Source organism: Grampus griseus (genome assembly GCF_964374135.1).
Source record: "Grampus griseus genome assembly, chromosome: 7".
Classification (NCBI taxonomy): Eukaryota; Metazoa; Chordata; class Mammalia; order Artiodactyla; family Delphinidae; genus Grampus; species Grampus griseus.
In genome coordinates, this window is record NC_139001.1 from 111,918,084 (window position 1) to 111,936,633 (window position 18,550).

Sequence of the window (18,550 nt, forward strand, 5' to 3'; positions counted from 1 at the left end):
TCGACAAATGCACCTTCCCTTTCTTCTTCCTATCAAGTCCTCCTCTATGGCAGCCTTTCCAACAAGACTTCCTCAACTGAACCACAAATCCAAAGAAAATTATTTGAATGCTTATTTTCTCAGTTCCTCCCAAGGATGGCAAATAGCTACCATTCCAGAAGCAGAGAAGAGGATTCACTCATAACATATAATGGGGGCCTCAGGACATCAGGACTTAATTCTCTCCAGGAATTCAGTTGAGAGATGGCTCCACGCACTCACACAGCTGTACGGGGTTCATGTACCCCTTCATACCTCAAGGGTACAGGGTTCATGTACCCCTTCATACCTTCATACCCTCATACCACACTACCCATGGAGAGCCTCCCAGAAAAAGGCAGAAAGTCGAGGTCTGAGGGTTCTCATGTCAACTCTTCCAACATCATATTGCTTTAAACCCTGCCCTGCCACTGCAAGGGCAGCTCTGAGCCCCTCAAGGAGAAGCCTTCTGGGCCTTAGCTTTCACCTTGCCTGCCCTCACCCCCACCCCACCCACATACACACCTGCCCCACACGTTCATGCACATACAGCTGCTATCTCTCAAACTCATCCACGCTACCTCAGTCCCCCCAGTCTGCTCTGGAGAGTCCCTGGATCGCAGGGGTGCCTAATAAACCCAGGCCTCTGCCGTACCCATCTGGCTTACCCCTGCCCCGGGGCAGAAGGAAGAAATGGCAAGGGAGTCCAGGGAGGCACCAGGGCCACCTCCCGCAGCCTCTTTGAACCGGTTTGCCAGTGCTGACGTGGAGCAGGTACGCCCTCCGACTCTAGAAGTGGAAGGCAACTCATTTAGGCAGAGAAGGAAGGTTCCTTTGCTTGAAGTCCCCCATTGCTATTATCTAGTTTGTTTTTCTCGAATTAGGGGCTATTTAAGCACCCCAGAGAGGAGGGAAAGGCAAGTTTCAAGGGAACTGGGATGGGAGGGAGTCAGAGTGGCAGAATTCTGAAAAACTTTTAGTTGGAGGATACACCAACAGCTGGGTTACTCAACTCTTCTGAGTTTCCTGTGTTTGTTTTGAGACAGGACAGATGAGGGTCATGGAGTGCTCAATGCAGGGGTCTGGGCGTCCTTCACTTTCCTTTTCCAAACCCATGGACTTTAGAGCAGAGTCCAAACTCTTTATCTGCCATTCCTGGTACTCTTACACCCACAGAGCCGACCTCTGGTCCTCCTCAGCCTGGCCTGTGCTCCATCCTGGAGAGGTGCGGGCGCAGACAGGACAACTACAGCGGACGGAATGCGACAAGACAGCCCTGCTGCCTGCATGGCCCCCCTGCTCCTCTCTGGCTTTGCTGCTCTGATCCGGGCACGTGCAGACCCTCATCTCCACTGCCTACCTGGGGCTCTACGGCTTTCACAGGCAGCATCCCCACCCCCAACCAGAAGCATAATGGGTGAACTACCTCCCTGATTCCCAGGCAGCACCTGCCTTCCTTTACAGCTCTCATTACAGGGGCTCAAAAATAACTTGAAGGTTTCCAAGAAGTAAAATATAAAGATTGCAGTTTAGCAACTAATCAAGGGTCACCACTCTGGGCTTCCTTGCTAATTAATATTTAGGGTCAAAGTCTTCCTATCAATTTGCACCCAGAATTCGGTCCCTGGGGCAGAAAGGGAGCACTAAGGGGGGGGGCACACAGTGCCAGGGGACATCAGAGCAATCCCATCTCACAGAAACCGCACTGTTTCAGAGGGTCCCTCTGAAGGGACCTCTAGAGCCCCTCCTCTTGCAGGGAGCCTCAGTCCTAGAGTCAGGACCAAACACACTGAATCCGGTCCACCCATGGCTAGTGAGCCCTCTCCTTTCTCCTCTGATTTACAGAACTCAAGGAGCTGCAGTTCGGAAAGCCAGACCTGTGTCATCGGTCAAGAACAGTCTGGGGAAGGGAAACGGCGCATCAAGGGACCACATTCTGTTCTCACCGTAAACACTCAGTTTCCCAGTTGAGGACGCGCCCGGCTACGAGGGGGGAGGGGGCCGACCAGGGCTCGGCTGTAACAGGTAGAAGTGGGTGAAAACGGGACGGGGGTGGTGGGAAATCGGAAGAAAACCCGGAAAGAGAGAAGAAATCGGAAGAGCAAAGCAATAGGAAGCCAGGAACCAAAAGATGGAAACAAGCAACAGAAAAAGTGCAGGAGGAAAGGACAGGAGGAGAGACCGTCTCGAGAGGGATGGAGAGAAGGCGCTCGAGACGGACAGACGCAGGGAGCGGCGGCGCGCGGGGCGACGGCGGCGCCCTTACCGGCGGTGGCCGAGCGCAGGCTCTCCAGGCTCCAGGAGCGGGACAGGGCGCCGCGCATGCCCCCGCTGCCGCCGCGGCCGCCGCACACCACGCCGCTGCTGTCCGAGTCGGAGCCCGGGGACAGCCCGGCGCTACTGCCGCCGCCGCTGCTGCTGCTGCTGGTGCCGAGGTCCCCGCTCGTCTGCCCGCTCGACTCGCTCGGGCATTGCTGCGCCCTCGAGCAGGCGGGCCCGAGCTCCAGCCACAGGTTCGCGGGCGGCTGGGCCGCGGCGGCGGCGGGGCTGCCGGGCGACGGGGCCAGCGAGCCGGGGCCCGGACCGGGCGAGGGGCGTGCAGACGGCCGCGCGGCGTCCTCGGCCCCATCCCCGCCGCCGCACGGCCGCCGCTCCGGGCCAGCTGACATCATGGGGCTCCGCTAAGGAGGCTCCCGGCCGCCGCCAACCGCTCGGGCTCTGTGGCTGCGGCGGCGGGAACCCTCAGCGGGCGCGGGGCGCGCGGGCCTCGGGCAAGGCCAGGCGCCCACCGGGCAGGACGCGGCGCCTCCGCTCGCCGCCAGTTCCCGGCCGCCCCGCGGGCGCTGTGCCGCGGCGCCGACCCCGGTGTGGGTCGCGGGCCCGGTCGGCACGCGCTCACGCACGCGCGCACGCAGACCTGGGGCGGTGGCGGCAGGCGCGGCGCGCGGGGCCCTGGGCAGCTATCGGTGCCCGCAGGGCCGCGCCCTGCTGCCGGCCTTGGCGCGCGTATGTTAGGACGGGCGCATCCTCGGAGGGAGGCGGCCGGCACCCCGCAGGCACGACAGTGAGTAGAACCGGCGGGCGCTCACTTTTTCCTTCTAGGACCCAGCTCAGACTGCGCGTCCTTGCCCGTCTGGGGCAGGAGTGTAGGCAGGAGGTCACGCTCAGCCCTGCGAGCCGGGTCGGGGAGCGCGCTTGGTCGGGACGCGCCCCTCCTCCCCGGGCCTGCCTCGGGGGCTGTGCGCTGGGAACACTCGGCGCCCGCGACCCTTGGGACAGCCGGCCAGCAGGAGTATGCCGGCGGTGCTCTGCATACTTCTGATTAAGAAGCCATCAAAAGTAGAGGCACGGTCCACGCCAAATGATTTTAGGAAGTGTCTGGGAAAATCCAGTGACAGGCACGATCGAAAATGGGAGCCTTGACGTAGCTCCAATGATTCTAGGGTTTTTCACATTTTGTTGTCGATGCGGGGGAGGGGGGCAGGGATTAGGGAAGAGAGTTGCCTTTCCCTCCGACGCTCCCAGACACCCGTGAGCATTCTGTAGGTTCTTGGAGTGTGCCTAGAGGGAGGGTGAGGTACCGCCACTGCTCCAAACAAGTGCGATAATCAGTGAGCAGTGTGACAGGAAGTCCCAGTAAGGACTGATGAGGGCTAAGCAGGGCTGCTGATCGCCCCCATCCCCAGCATCACCACTCCTCCAAGCCCTAGGCAGCTCGTTGTATTAACGATGGTGAGGATGAAATGAGAGGTCCTTGCCACGCCCCAGCACACCAGCTGGTGTAGGATGGATGCTGGAACAGTGGTCATTCTCTCCTCTTCCCTCCATTTGGGGTCCAGTTCCTGTAGCCCGTCTCCTTCCCTAAGCCATGTGTGCTCCTAGCTCTGCATCATAAGGGACCCTGCCTCAATATCATCTCCTCTCCTTGCAGGCCCTGTGCAGATCTCCTCATAACAACTCAGGGGGCTGGGACAATGGCATGCCAGCGTTTATGTACAAAGTACAAAGCTCTGTACAAGCATAAGGCAATACTAGTGTGTTGGAGGTTCAGTTGATGGGCATTGCAGGGTGACTCAGCCAAATCTGCACCTTGAAGGCCCCCCCTCAGCTTACTCCTCTGGGGATCCTTCCTGACCATTCCATACCTGGTATGCACACTTCCCACCCATGCCTCCATTCTTCGCTGTCCTTGGGAGGGAAGAACAGCTGTCCTCCGACACCCCTCGCTCCTGAGTGCAGGCTTTCAGCAAGGAGAGTCACCGTCTGTGTTCTCGTCCGGTTGTCCTGTTGAGGCCTGTGAACCTAGCCCTTGGGAGTAGGAAGAATTGCTGTTGGGGGATGAGTCACAGATCAGGAGACACCCTCCCCATCCATCAGCAAGTCTGTGGGTTCTCCCTCCAAAATAAGTGTGCACGGTGTCCATTTCTTTCACTTTACTGCACCACTACCATACTGTGTTTGGAAGACAGCTTCAGTCTCTTGACTTGTTCCACAGAGCAGCCAGAGAGGGAGCTCTAAATTAAAATATAAATCATACCATGTCCTGCTACTGATTCAAACCCTTCAGAAGCTTCTCTCGCAGTTAGCAAGACCCGCAAGACCCTGTGTGTTGGCCGCCCTGTTCTCCACCTCCTGTCAGCGCTCCCTTTCCCTTGGTCTTTCCACTCCAGCCACGGTGGCTGTCTTGCTGTCTCTCCTTCCTGTCTCAGGGCCTTTGCACTTAGTGTTCTTTTTACCTGGAATGTTCTCTTTGTTTTGCAAGGCATTGGCTCCCCAAACTTCAGATCTCAGTAAATGTTGCCTCCTCAGTGAGACTTCAGTTATTCCTTTCCAGCACTTACTGCCATCTGTCAGTGGCTTGGTTATCTGTTGGCTGCCTCCCATAGACCATGCACTGTGTGGGCAGCAGCTCTGTACCACCACTGTATCCCCAGTGTGTGCAGAGCATCTGCTGCAGGCTAGGTGCCCGGGGAGGGCCTGTGGAAGAATGAGTAGGGACCTGAAACTGAGCAGAAGGCCAGCTAGGCAGAAGGGAGCACCCCTGCTCTCTGGAGTCAGGACTTTGAGAAGGTGTTGTATGATCCCAAGTGGTGAGTGCCTCTAGGTAGCAGCAGCCTGGGCAGATCTAGCCTGTGTCAGCCAGCCATGTGCCATGCTTCTTCTGAGTCCATTTCTCTTTTAAGTTTTCCGTAGAGTCTTATTTGAACCAGCTATCCTGGTTTCAGCTGTACTGCAGGGAAGAGTAGAGTGTCTTCACTGAGTTCTGGTATGCAAAAGGGATCCATATTTCTTAAGACCACAGTGGTGATGGCAGCTGAAATTAACACTTACTACGCGAAGTTCAGGGAGTGTCAGGGCCACAATTTGGTGCAGTGAGATTTAGCCGCCACCCCCCCCAGCCCCCGCACCATGGGAAGTATTCCATTGTGTATGTGGACCACTACTCAGCCATGAAAAAGAATGAAATAATGCCATTTGCAGCAACATGGATGGATCTAGAGATTATCACACTAAATGAAGTAAGTCAGAAAGTAAAAGACACATACTGTATATCACTTATATGTGGAATCTAAAATATGACACAAATGAACTTATTTATAAAACAGAAACAGACTCACAGACAGATAGAAAACAAACTTACAGTTACCAAAGGGTAAAGGGGGTGGGGGAGGGATAAATTAGGAGTTTGGGATTAGGAGATATAAACTACTACATATAAAACAGATAAACAACAAGGTTCTACTGTACAGCACAGGGTATTCAATATCCTGTAATAAACCATAATGGAAAACTAAAAACTAAAAATATATATAATTGTATATCCATGGAATATTAAATATAGGTTGCAAAGGAAGGAGTGGGAAGGTAGCAAGGAATATGATTAGTTCCATCCCATAGAATTCTGTGAGAGTCAACTATAAACTATTAGAAGGACTGCATCTATAAAAGTCATACAAAAATAATCAAGTGTAGGATAGAAAATACAACAAATTATTTTATATCAATTATATAATTTAACTCTTGCATCTTTGTCTTTCACTTCTTTTTTTCAATTTAAGAAAGTATACTATATGATTTCCATGTGACTATTATTCTAACACTTTATATACTTCCTTTTTTTTTTTTGCGGTACGCGGGCCTCTCACTGTTGTGGCCTCTCACTGTTGTGGCCTCTCCTGTTGCGGAGCACAGGCTCCAGACGTGCAGGCTCAGCGGCCATGGCTCACAGGTCCAGCCGCTCCGCGGCATGTGGGATCTTCCCGGACCAGGGCACGAACCCGTGTCCCCTGCGTCGGCAGGCGGGCTCTCAACCACTGTGCCACCAGGGAAGCCCTATATACTTCCCTTTTAGCCATGGATTCTAGTTGTCAATATCTCTCACATTAATATCTGTTTAAAAAATCATAAAATATAATCCTAATGTCCTATAAAAAAAGTAAGTGTTCCCATATCAAACAAACAGAACAGGATAACTTATTTTAATTGGTTTGCAGAAGCCTCCAAAAGCCTTCAAAATTACGAAGTAGCTTCATTAAAATATTTATTGAAAAATGCTAGTTAAAAATTAAAGACACAAGAGGTACCTAAAAACAAAACAAGATGAAAATAGTAAGACTGACATAATTTCTTTCTGTCTGTCTGTTTTTTTTTTTGTTTTTTTTTTTTGGGCCGCATTGCAAAGCTTGTGGGATCTTAGTTCCCTGACCAGGGAGCGAACCCAGGCCCTCAGCAGTGAGAGAACAGAGTCCTAACCACTGGACCCCAGGGAATTTCCAAGACTGATGTAATTTCTATTGCTCCCCTCTATCCTCTTTTATTTGAGTGCTCATCCTGGTAATCCCTGTCTGTAGTGACCAGTTGAGAGAGGAAAGTAAAGTTTCACGTCCCCTCCTGTCCAAATCCAGACACACTGGTTATTGATTCTTTCTCTCCCAGGGACAACTGTTGGTCATTATCTAAGTCTTCCTTTTGGCTATCTTTGGGAGTGGCTCTAAGATCTTGTGAGGATAATATCTTCTGCACCCTCTTTAAGAACACCTCCTAAATCCAATTCAGTACGGCCAGAAATGTTTACTCTTTGTTCCAGCTGAAACCTGACAAGATATTTGAAAGGATTTAATAACTCTATGATCAGAAATTTGGCCAGATTGGAAGCCGACGTTCCCAGCCTGTTAGTACTTTTCTTAAAGCCTTCTCCCCTAAGCTAATTGTACCAAGAGAGGAAGAAAAATATTCCAACATAGGTGGATGGGTCTGACAGTCCTTTGATATCATTTAGGCAGCAATACAGTTCTACGAGAAAGTAAAAACAGCTGTCCTTGTTTTACAAGTCTAGTCTTTCCAGGATCAGAGGTGTGCTTCCAGAAACCACCAATCCTTGTTAAGCAATCCTCAAACCTCCCTTATTCATCTCAAAAAGCTTTTCAATATTGGCCTTAAGAAACCAAAGTCCTTGAAGGAACCTGCATTCTTTTCCTGTGCCTTTGAGCTGTAAATATTAACTCTTATCTAGGCCATTTCTTTAAAGTACAATCTTCAGAGAGGTAATTCTAATCAAGAGAATGAAAGGGGGAAAGGTCATTTGAATTTAGATAAATGAAAAATCATGGGTCTTCTCCATAAATATTAGCAGAAAAAGCTTTAGCTATCTGAACAGAAGAACTTAACTTATTCCAACTGTTTTTTTGTAAATAGTGATTTTCACATCATCATACCTGTCTTGTAACTAAAATTTTAAACCGAAGCTATGAGGTCTCTGTTTGCATTTGTATAATATGTTCCTGTTTCTATATACATGTGTGGTTGATGTGTGTTATTTCCTACCTCTGGATGATATTACTAAAATTAATTTGTAAAAGAGCTCTATTCAGTTGCTTTAAAAACAAACAAGAACTTATATAAATTATGGGTTGGTTATTCTAAAAACTCTCAGAAATATAAACTAACCCAAATGCTTTTCAGGTTCATATGGTCTGAGAAAACATTCAGTATTAAAGCTAGTTTAAGTTCGTTGCCTTAATTAAAACAGACATGTTTTTAGAGTTATCAACACTGACTATAATGCAGATAAACAACTTTTATTCTACCTGGGCTTGCTAGTCAAATTCAGGTTATCTCTATTGTAAAATATGTCAGCATCAATGAAATCTGCTTCCACCCAAGATGCTGAATCAAGACTTAATACTTCTCTTCTTCCCTTTCTTTCCTTTACTCTGGCATTGGCCTGGAAAGATAATGCCATCACCCATACCTCCCAGACCACTGCTAAAGGGAGTAACCTCTGGAATTTAGAACAACTTTTTATTTCAGACTAGAAGATTCTCTTCCCATTTGTGCTAAAAACCTGACTAACCCCTTACGTGGAAGTAAACACAAATGAGAGTATGATTAGAAACCATTCCTAATTCTTGGAGACACTGCAGATTCAATTGCTAAGATACTGGCTGCCCGGCAAAGAGCCTTACACTCCCTAACCAAAGTTGGATTATCTTTAAGCTGAGCAAGGAGATGTGTGTGCTGTGGCCTACACCACCTGCTGCACCTGGATTGACACTTCTGGGGAAGCTGAAGCTCAGTCACATAAATCACTGAACAAGCCATTTGGCTTAAAGAGACCCTTCAATGGGGTCTTTTTTGTGTGTGTGTGTGGTACGCGGGCCTCTCACTGTTGTGGCCTCTCCCGTTGGGGAGCACAGGCTCCGGACGCACAGGCTCAGCGACCATGGCTCACGGGCCCAGCCGCTCTGCGGCATGTGGGATCTTCCCGGACCAGGGCACAAACCCGTGTCCCCTGCGTCGGCAGGTGGACTCTCAACCACTGTGCCACCAGGGAAGTCCAGTGGGGTCTTTTTTTAACTTATTTGATTTTGATTGGTTTGGGTCATGGGGACCATAGCTCCAAATGCTTTATGAACATTGAGAATTATCCTACTTACAATAATCATAATAACCTCTCTGGTGTGTTGTGCCCTCTCAAAAGCTTTAAATGCATGTTTGTAGTCACTAGCCACCAAGCAAATGACCTCCCTCAGATTGGAACACTGAAAAAGAAATGGAGGAAGTGACCTACTTAAAAAATGTGAACGTGACGTCATGACCTGTGAATACCACAGATGTTCAGAAAAAAAAAAACAACAAAAAACCCAAAAAGCAAAAATCAAGGATCAACGAAAGTTGTGAGAACCATAGAGTGGTATAATTGAGAGTGGTGCTACTGCCTTAAATTTTGATTACATATCTCAGGGAGAGATCAAAAGAGAATTGTTAAAAAAAAAAAAAAAAAGCCCCAAATGGAGACACTTGTATTAAGCCCCAGTAAGACGTAATACCTGACCTAACTGCAGTCTCAGCCTCTCCCAGGAGTGGATTTTAAACCAATCAGTCTGGAATTTCCTGGTTAGTATTAGTGAGGTAAACTCCCTAAGATCCCTGCCTTTCCCTAAGGGAATGTAACCTTGCCTGAAACAATCTGTTCTTTTACTTCTTTGTCATACCCTCTTTCTACGTATAAAAACTTCACAATTTGTGCAGCTTCTCACAGCACATTTCTACTTGCTACGTGGGATGCTGTCCGATTCATGAATTATTGAATAAAGGCAAATAGATCTTCAGTTTTACTCTGTTGAATTTTGTTTTTTAACACAAGTTGCAGCAAATAGAGAACATCAATAGATAGATAGTAATTATTTTTTGAAAATGGAAGTTCTAGAATTGAAGAGTACAGTAACTAAAATAAAAAATTCACTAGAGGGTCTCAACAGTAGATTTGAATTGGCAGGAAAAAACCCCAGCATACTTGAAGAGATTGATAGAGATTATGCAAACTGAAGAACACAATGAAAAAAAGAATGAAAAAAAATGAACACAGCCTCAGAATAATAAGGAACAGTCCCCCAGCACCATTATCATTAGGTGGAAGGATTTCCTGGAAGGGGGTACCAGGCAGAGACTTTCTTTCCCAGCCAGGAGCAAATGGAGGAGCACCATTAACTGCACCAACATATGTATAATGGGAGTAGCAGAAAGAGAAGAGAGAGAAAGAAGAAAAAAAAATTCAAAGAAATAATAGTTGAAAACTTCCAAAACTTACTGAGAAATAAAAATTTACATATCTAGGGAGCACAACAAATTCTAAGTAGGATAAATGGAAAGAGACCCACAAACAGACACATCATCTTAAATAGGCTGAAACCAAAAGACAAGGAGAAAATCTTGAAAGCAGCAAGAGAAAAATTGTATATAACTTACAAGGGAACCCCAGAAAGATTAACAGCTGACTTTCCTGCAGAAGCTCTGGAGGCCAGAGGTGGTGGGATAATATTAAAAGTACTGAAAGAAAGAAATAAAAAGCCTCTCAACCAAGAGTCCTATATCCAGCAAAGCTGTCTTTCGAAAACAAAGGCAGAATAGACTTTCTTGGGTAAACTCTGAGAGAATTTGTTGCTAGCAGAACTAACTTACAAGAAATACCTAAGTTCTTCAGATTGAAAGCAAGTGACCCCAGATGGTAATTCAAATACACATGAACAAAAATAGAGCACTAGCAAAGGTAATTATGTAATTATAAAAGATAAATTCCTACTTTTTTCCTTTTTTCTCTTAACTGATTTAAAAACCAATTGTATAAAATAATATGTATCTAATGTATTGTTTGGGCTACAACATATAGAAATGTAATATATCTAGACTATATCTGCTAATACTAGCACAAAGGAGGTGGGTGGGAGCAAAGCTGTAATAGCTAGGAAAATAATGACAGATGGTAGAGTAATAATTTTAACAATGCATTGTTGGGTTTGTAATATTAATAGATGTAATATATGTATAACAGTAATACCACAAAGGGGAGAAAGGGAATAGAGCTATATAGGAATAATATTTCTATATGTTGCTGGAATTAAGCTAATACACAGTTGAAGTTGATTCTAATAAGTTAAGATGTACATGATAAACAACAAGTTCTTACTATATAGGGAACTATATTCAATATATATATGATGTATACATATGTATAACTGTGTATACATATGTATAACTGTGTGTATACATATGTATAACTGAACCACTTTGCTGTACAGTAGAAATTAACACAACATTGTAAATCAACTATACTTCAATAAAATAAATTTTAAAAGATGTGTATGTTAAACCCTAGAGCAACCGTTAAAAAGTACTCAAAAATATAGAAAGTAAAAAGTAAAATGGCAGATGTAAATATAACTATATCAATAACAACACTAAATGTAAATGAATTAAACAATTCAATCAAAAAACAGAGTGTCAGATGGATAAAAAGCACGATCCACCTATATGTTGTCTATAGGAGACACATTTTAGATTCAGACACAGATAACTTGAAAGTAAAAAGATGGAAAAAAGATGTATCATGTAAACAGCAACCACAAGAAAGGTGGAGTGGCTCTGTTGATATCAGATAAAATAGACTTTAAAACAAAACACACTAGTGGCTGGAGTAAGAGGACATGGAGTTTGCATCACAACTAGGGCACCTGCTAGACTCTGGTGGGGGACCTTGACACCCAAGAGGATGGGAGGAATCCCCAAGCAACTGGGTAGGATGTGGGGGTGAGCGAGGAGGTAGGAGAAGTGGAGGTGGGATCGGACTGGCACCCGTGAGGGCTGGCTGGGGAAGAGGAGAGGTTCCCACACCTGGAGAGGCCCACTGACCACGAGGGTATCAACAGGGATGGGGAGAGACCTTCGGGGGTTGAGAGGATTGGAGGGGAACACAGCTAGTGTTTCTCCTGCCCACTTGGGCCCTGGAGAGCCTGCTGGGGTCCCAGGACTGATCCTCTGTGCTCCAAGGCCGCCTAAGCCCTGCCCCAAGATGCCCCAGTGCCTTATCTGGCCACATGGGTACTGAGCCTAGACCCTGCCCCTGCCTAAACCCCTCCCCTGCTTAAGGCCTGCCCTCTACAGCCAAGGCCTTTTCTGGACTTTTTTTTTGCTATTGTGGTTCTGTTTTACCTTCCAGTTGTTCTCTGATTTATATTTTTATTTTTTCTAATATATCTGTCAGTTTTCTAATTTTATTTTTTTATTCCTTGTTATTGTTCTGTTCCAATTTTTTTTTTTGTCATGCCGTGTGGCTTGCAGGATCTTGGTTCACGGGCCAGGGGTTGAGCCTGAGCTCGTGTGATGTGAGCACCGAGTCCAAACCACTGGACTAACAGAGAACCTCAGACCCCAGGGAATATTAATGAGTGTGAGCTCTCCCAGAGGTCCTCATCCCAGCACCAAGACCTGGCTCTACCCACCTGCCTGCAAACTCCACTGCTGGATGCCTCAGGTCAAACACCTAGTAAGAAAGGAACACAGTCCCACCCATCAAAAAAAATGAGATGACAAAATAATATGTTACAGATGAAGGAGCAAGGTAAAAACCTACAAGACCAAATAAATGAAGAGGAAATAGGCAACCTACCTGAAAAAGAATTCAGAGTAATGATAGTAAAGATGATCTGAAATCTCAGAAAGAGAATGGAGGCATGGATCGAGAAAATACAAGAAATGTTTAACAAGGACCTAGAAGAACTAAAGAACAAACAAACAGAGATGAACAACACAATAACTGAAATGAAAAATACACTAGAAGGAATCAATAGCAGAATAACAGAGGCAGAAGAATGAATAAGTGAGATGGAAGATAGAATGGTGGAAATAACTGCTGAGGAGCAGAATAGAGAAAAAAGAATGAAAAGAATTGAAGACAGTCTCAGAGACCTCTGGGACAACACTAAATGCACCAATATTTGAATTACAGGGGTCCCAGAAGAAGAAGACAAGAAAAAGAAAGGGTCTGAGAAGATATTTTAAAAGATTATAGTCAAAAACTTCCCTAACATGGGAAATCCAGGAAGCGCAGAGAGTCCCATACATGATAAACCCTAGAAGAAACACACTGAGACACATATTAATCAAACTAACAAAAATTACATTCAAAGAAAAAATATTAAAAGCAGCAAGGGAAAAGCAAAACATAACACACAAGGGAATCCCCATAAGGTTATCAGCTAATTTCTCAGTAGAAACTCTGCAGGCCAGAAGGGAGTGGCAGGATATAGTTAAGGTGATGAAAGGGAAAAATCTATAACCAAGATTACTCAGGGATCTCATTCAGATTTGACAGAGAAATCAAAAGCTTTACAGACAAGCAAAAGCCAAGAGAATTCAGCACCACCAAACCAGCTTTAAAACAAATGCTAAAGGAACTTCAATAGGCGGGAAACACAAGAGAAGAAAAAGACCCACAAAAACAAACCCAAAACAATTAAGAAAATGGTAGTAGGAACATACATATTGATAATTACCTTAAATGTAAATGAATTAAATGCTCCAACCAAAAGACACAGGGTGGCTGAACGGATACAAAAATAAGACCTGTATATATGCTGTCTATAAGAGACCCACTTCAGACCTAGGGATACATACAGACTGACAGTGAGGGGATAGAAGAATATATTCCATGCAAATCGAAATTAAAAGAAAGCTGGAGTAGCAATACTCATATCAGATAAAATAGACTTTAAAATAAAGACTGTTACAAGAGATAAGGAATGACACTACATAACGATCAAGGGATCAATCCAAGAAGAAGATATAACAATTATAAATATTTATGCACCCAACATAGGAGCACCTCAATAGATAAAGCAAATGCTAACAGCCATAAAAGGAGAAATTGACAGTAACACAATAATAGTGGGGGACTTTAACACCTCACTTACACCAATGGACAGATCATTCAGACAAAATAAATATGGAAACACAAGCTTTAAATAGACCAGATAGATTTAATTGATATTTATAGGACATTCCACCCAAAAGTGGCCAAATACACTTTCTTCTCAAGTGCACGTGGAACATTCGCCAGGATAGATAACACCTGGGGTCACAAATCAAGTTTCGGAAAATTTAAGGAAATTGAAATTATATCAAGCATCTTTTCTGACTACATGCTATGAGATTAGAAATCAATTACAGGAAAAAACCTGTAAAAACAACAAACACAGGGAGGCTAAACAGTGCACTGCTAAATAACCAAGAGATCACTGAAGAAATCGAAGAGGAAAGAGGAAATTTAAAAAATACATAGAAACAAATGCCAACAAAAACGTGGTGACCCAAAACCTACTGGATGCAGCAAAAAGCAGTTTTAAGAGGGAAGTTTATGGCAATTCAATCTCACCTCAAGAAACAAGAAAAATCTCAAACAATCTAACCTTACACCTAAGCAAATAGGGAAAGAACAAAAAAAACCTAAAGTCAGTAGAAGGAAAGAAATCATAAAGATCAGAGCAGAAATAAGTCAAATAGAAATGAAGAAAACAATAGCAAAGATGAATAAAACTAAAAGTTTGCTCTTTGAGAATATAAACAAAATTGATAAACCTTTAGCCAATGTGATCAAGAAAAAAGGGAGGGGCTTCCCTGGTGGCACAGTGGTTAAGAATCCGCCTGCCAATGCAGGGCACACGGTTTCGAGCCCTGGCCTGGGAAGATCCCACATGCTGTGGAGCAACTAAGCCTGTGCGACACAACTACTGAGCCCACATGCCACAACTACTGAGCCCAACACGCCACAACTACTAAGCCCAACATGCCAGGGCTTTGCATATCAGGAGCCCATGCTCTGCAACAAGAGAAGCCACTGCAATGGGAAGCCCGTGCACTGCAGCGAAGAGTGGCCCCTGCTTGCTGCAACTAGAGAAAGCCTGTGCGCAGCAACAAAGACTCAATGCAGCAAAAAGTAAATAAATAAATAAATTTATTTTTAAAAAAAAGAAAAAAGGAAGAGGACACAAATCAAAATTAGAAATGAAAAGGAAGAAATTACAACTGACACTGCAGAAATACAAAGGATCATAAGGACTACTGCAAGCAACTATATGCCAATAAAATGGACAACATGGAAGAAATAGCCACATTCTTGGAAAGGTACAACTTTCCTGACTGAACCAGGAAGCATTAGAAAATATAAACAGACCAACCACAAGTAATGAAATTGAAACTGTAATTAAAAATTTTCCAACAAACAGAAGTCCAGGACCAGATGGCTTCACAGGCGAATTCTATGGAACACTTAGAGAAGAGCTAACACCTATCCTTCTCAAACTCTTCCAAAATATAGCAGAGGGAGGAACACTCCCAAACTCATTCTATGAGGCCACCATCACCCTAATACCAAAACCAGACAAGGATGTCACACACACACAAAAAAAAATTACAGGCCAATATCACATAGATACAAAAATCCTCAACAAAACACTAGCAAACAGAATCCAACAGCACATTAAAAGGATCATACACAATGATCAAGTGGGATTTATCCCAGGAATGCAAGGATTCTTCAATATATGCAAATCAGTCAAGGTGATACACCATATTAACAAATTAAAGAATAAAAAGCATATGATCATCTCAATAGATGCAGAAAAAGCTTTTGACAAAATTAACACCGATTTATGATAAAAACTCTTCAGAAAGTGGGCATAGAGGGAATCCACCTCAACATAATAAAGGCCATACACGACAAACCCACAGCAAACATCATTCTCAATGGTGAAAAACTGAGAGCATTTCCTCTAAGATCAGGAACAAGACAAGGATGTCCACTCTCACCACTATTATTCAACATAGTTTTGGAAGTCCTAGCCATGGCAATCAGAGAAGAAAAAGAAGTAAAAGGAATAGAAATTGGAAAAGAAGAAATAAAACCATCACTGTTTGCAGATGACATGATACTATACATAGAAAATCCTAAAGATGCCACCAGGAAACTACTAGAGTTAATCAATCAATTTGGTAAAGTTACAGGCTACAAAATTAATGCACAGGAATCTCCTGCATTCCTATACACTAACAATGAAAGATCAGGAAGAGAAATTAAGGAAACAATCCCATTTATCATTGCAACAAAAAGAATAAAATACCTAGGTATAAATCTACCTAAGGAGGCAAAAGACCTGTACTCAGAAAACTATAAAACACTGATGAAAGAAATCAAAGGTGACACAGACAGATGGAGAAATATACCATGTTCTTGGATTGGAAGAATCAATATTGTGAAAATGACTATACTACCCAAAGCAATCTACAGATTCAATGCAATCCCTATCAAATTACCAGTGGCATTCTTCGCAGAATTAGGAGAAAAAATCTTACAATTTGTATGGAAACACAAAGGACCCTGAATAGCCAAAGCAATCTTGAGAAAGAAAAACAGAGCTGGAGGAATCAGGCTCCCTGACTTCAGACGATACTACAAAGGTACAGTGATCAAGACAGCATGGTACGGGCACAGAAACAGAAATATGGATTGATGGAACAGGATAGAAAGCCCAGAGGCAAACCCACACACCTACAGACACCTAATCTAAGACAAAGGAGGCAAGAATATAAAACGGAGAAAAGAGAGCCTCTTCAATAAATGGTGCTGGGAAAACTGGACAGCTACATGTTAAAGTATGAAATTAGAACACTCCCTAACACCATACACAAGAATAAACTCAAAATGGATTAATGACCTAAATGTAAAGCTAGACACCATAAAACTCTTAGAGGAAAACATAGGCAGAACACTCTTTAACATAAATTGCAGCAGGATCTTCTTTGACCCACCTCCTAGAGTAATGGAAAAAAAAAAAAAAAGGGGGACCTAATGAAACTTAAAAGCTCTTGCACAACCAAGGAAACCATAAACAAGACAAAAAGACAACCTTCAGAATGGGAGAAAATATTTGCAAATGAAGCAACTGACAAAGGATTAATCTCCAAAATATACAAACAGCTCATGCAGCTCAACACCAAAAAAAACAAACAAATCAAAAAATGGGTGGAAGACCTAAATAGACATTTCTCCAAAGAAGGCTTACAGATGGCCAACAAATACATGAAAAGATGCTCAACATCACTAATTATTAGAGAAATGCAAATCTAAACTACAATGAGGTATCACCTCACATTGTTCAGAATGGCCATCATCAAAAAATAAACAATAAATGCTGGAGAGGGTGTGGAGAAAAGGGAACCTTCTTGCACCATTGGCGGGAATGTGAATTGGTTCAGCCACTATGGAGAACAGTATGGAGGTTCCATAAAAAATTAAAAAGGACTACCATATGACCCAGCAATCCCACAACTGGGCATATATCCTGAGAAAACTGTAATTCAAAAGGACACATGTACCACAATGTTCATTTAAGCACTATTTGCAATAGCCAGGAAATGGAAACAACCTAAATGTTCAATGACTGTTGAATGGATAAAGAAGATGTGGTACCTATATACAATGGAATATTACTCAGCCCTAAAAAGGAATGAAATTGGGTCATTTGTAGAGATGTGGATGGACCTACAGTCTGTCATACAGAGTGAAGTAAGTCAGGAAGAGAAAAACAAATATCGTATATTAATGCATACATGTGGAATCCAGAAAAATGGTACAGATGAACCTAGTTCCAGTGCAGGAATAGAGATGCAGATGTAGAGATTGGACATGTGGATGCAGTGGGGGAAGGGGAGGATGGGATGAACTAGAAGATTAGATTTTACATAAATACACTACCATGCGTAAAATAGATAGCTAGTGGGAACCTGCTATAAATCACAGGAAGCTCAGCTTGGTGCTCTGTGATGACATAGATGGGATGGGGGTGGTGGTGGGAGAGAGGTTTAATAGGGAGGGGATATATGTATACATATAGCTGATTCAGTTCATCATATAGCAGAAATGAACACAGCATTGTAAAGCAGTTATACTCCAATTTAAAAAATTAAAAACAACCAAAAACAAAAGACACTAGAGACAAAGAAGGGCATTTTATAACAATAAAAGGGTTAATCCATCAGGAAGATATAAGTACAAATATATATCCACCTACCTAATAACAGAGCACTAAAGTACATAAAGCAAAAACTGACAGAAATGAAGGGAGGAATAGGTAATTCAACAATAACAGTTGGAGGTTTATGCCCAACTTTCAATGATGGATAGAGCAACTATACAGAAGATCAAGGAAATAGAATATTTGATCTACACCATAAACCATTTAGGCGTAATAGTCATATACAGAACAGAGTATACTTTCCAATAATAACAGAGTATACTTTCTTCTCAAGTGTATATGGAACATTCTCCAGGCTAGACCATGTGTTAGTCCATAAAACAAACTTCCACAAATTTAAAAGTATGGAAATAATACAAAATGTGTTGTTTGACCACAATGAAATGAAATTAGAAATCAATAATAAGGGAAATTTGAGAAACTCACAAATATGTGGAAATTAAATAACAAACTCCTAAATAACTCATGGGTCCAAGAAGAAATCAAAAGAAAAATCAGAAAATACCTTGATATAAATGAAAATGAAGACAAAATATGCCAAAAGTTATGAAGACAGGTAAAGCAGTGCTCAGAGGGAAATTTATAGCTGCAAATACCTGTATTAATAAAGAAGAAAAATCTCAAATCAACAACTGGATCTGCACCTAATGACACAGGGAAAAAAA

General features: G+C 43.6%; 1 protein-coding gene across 2 annotated transcripts in view; it reads right to left on the reverse strand.

Annotated features, from left to right (window-relative positions):
• Positions 1-18,550, reverse strand: part of ARHGEF4 (Rho guanine nucleotide exchange factor 4) — a gene marked incomplete at both ends in the record, with an annotated part of 252,432 nt that overhangs the window by 74,068 nt on the left and 159,814 nt on the right. Inside the window, one exon of one of the 2 annotated variants that reach the window (XM_082657993.1) lies at positions 2,285-2,342. The exons of the other annotated variant lie outside the window; for it this stretch is intronic. Coding sequence (XP_082514119.1) covers positions 2,285-2,342 — 58 coding nt within the window. Of the gene's footprint in view, positions 1-2,284; positions 2,343-18,550 lie in introns of those variants that run through there. 2 annotated transcript variants of the gene reach the window in all.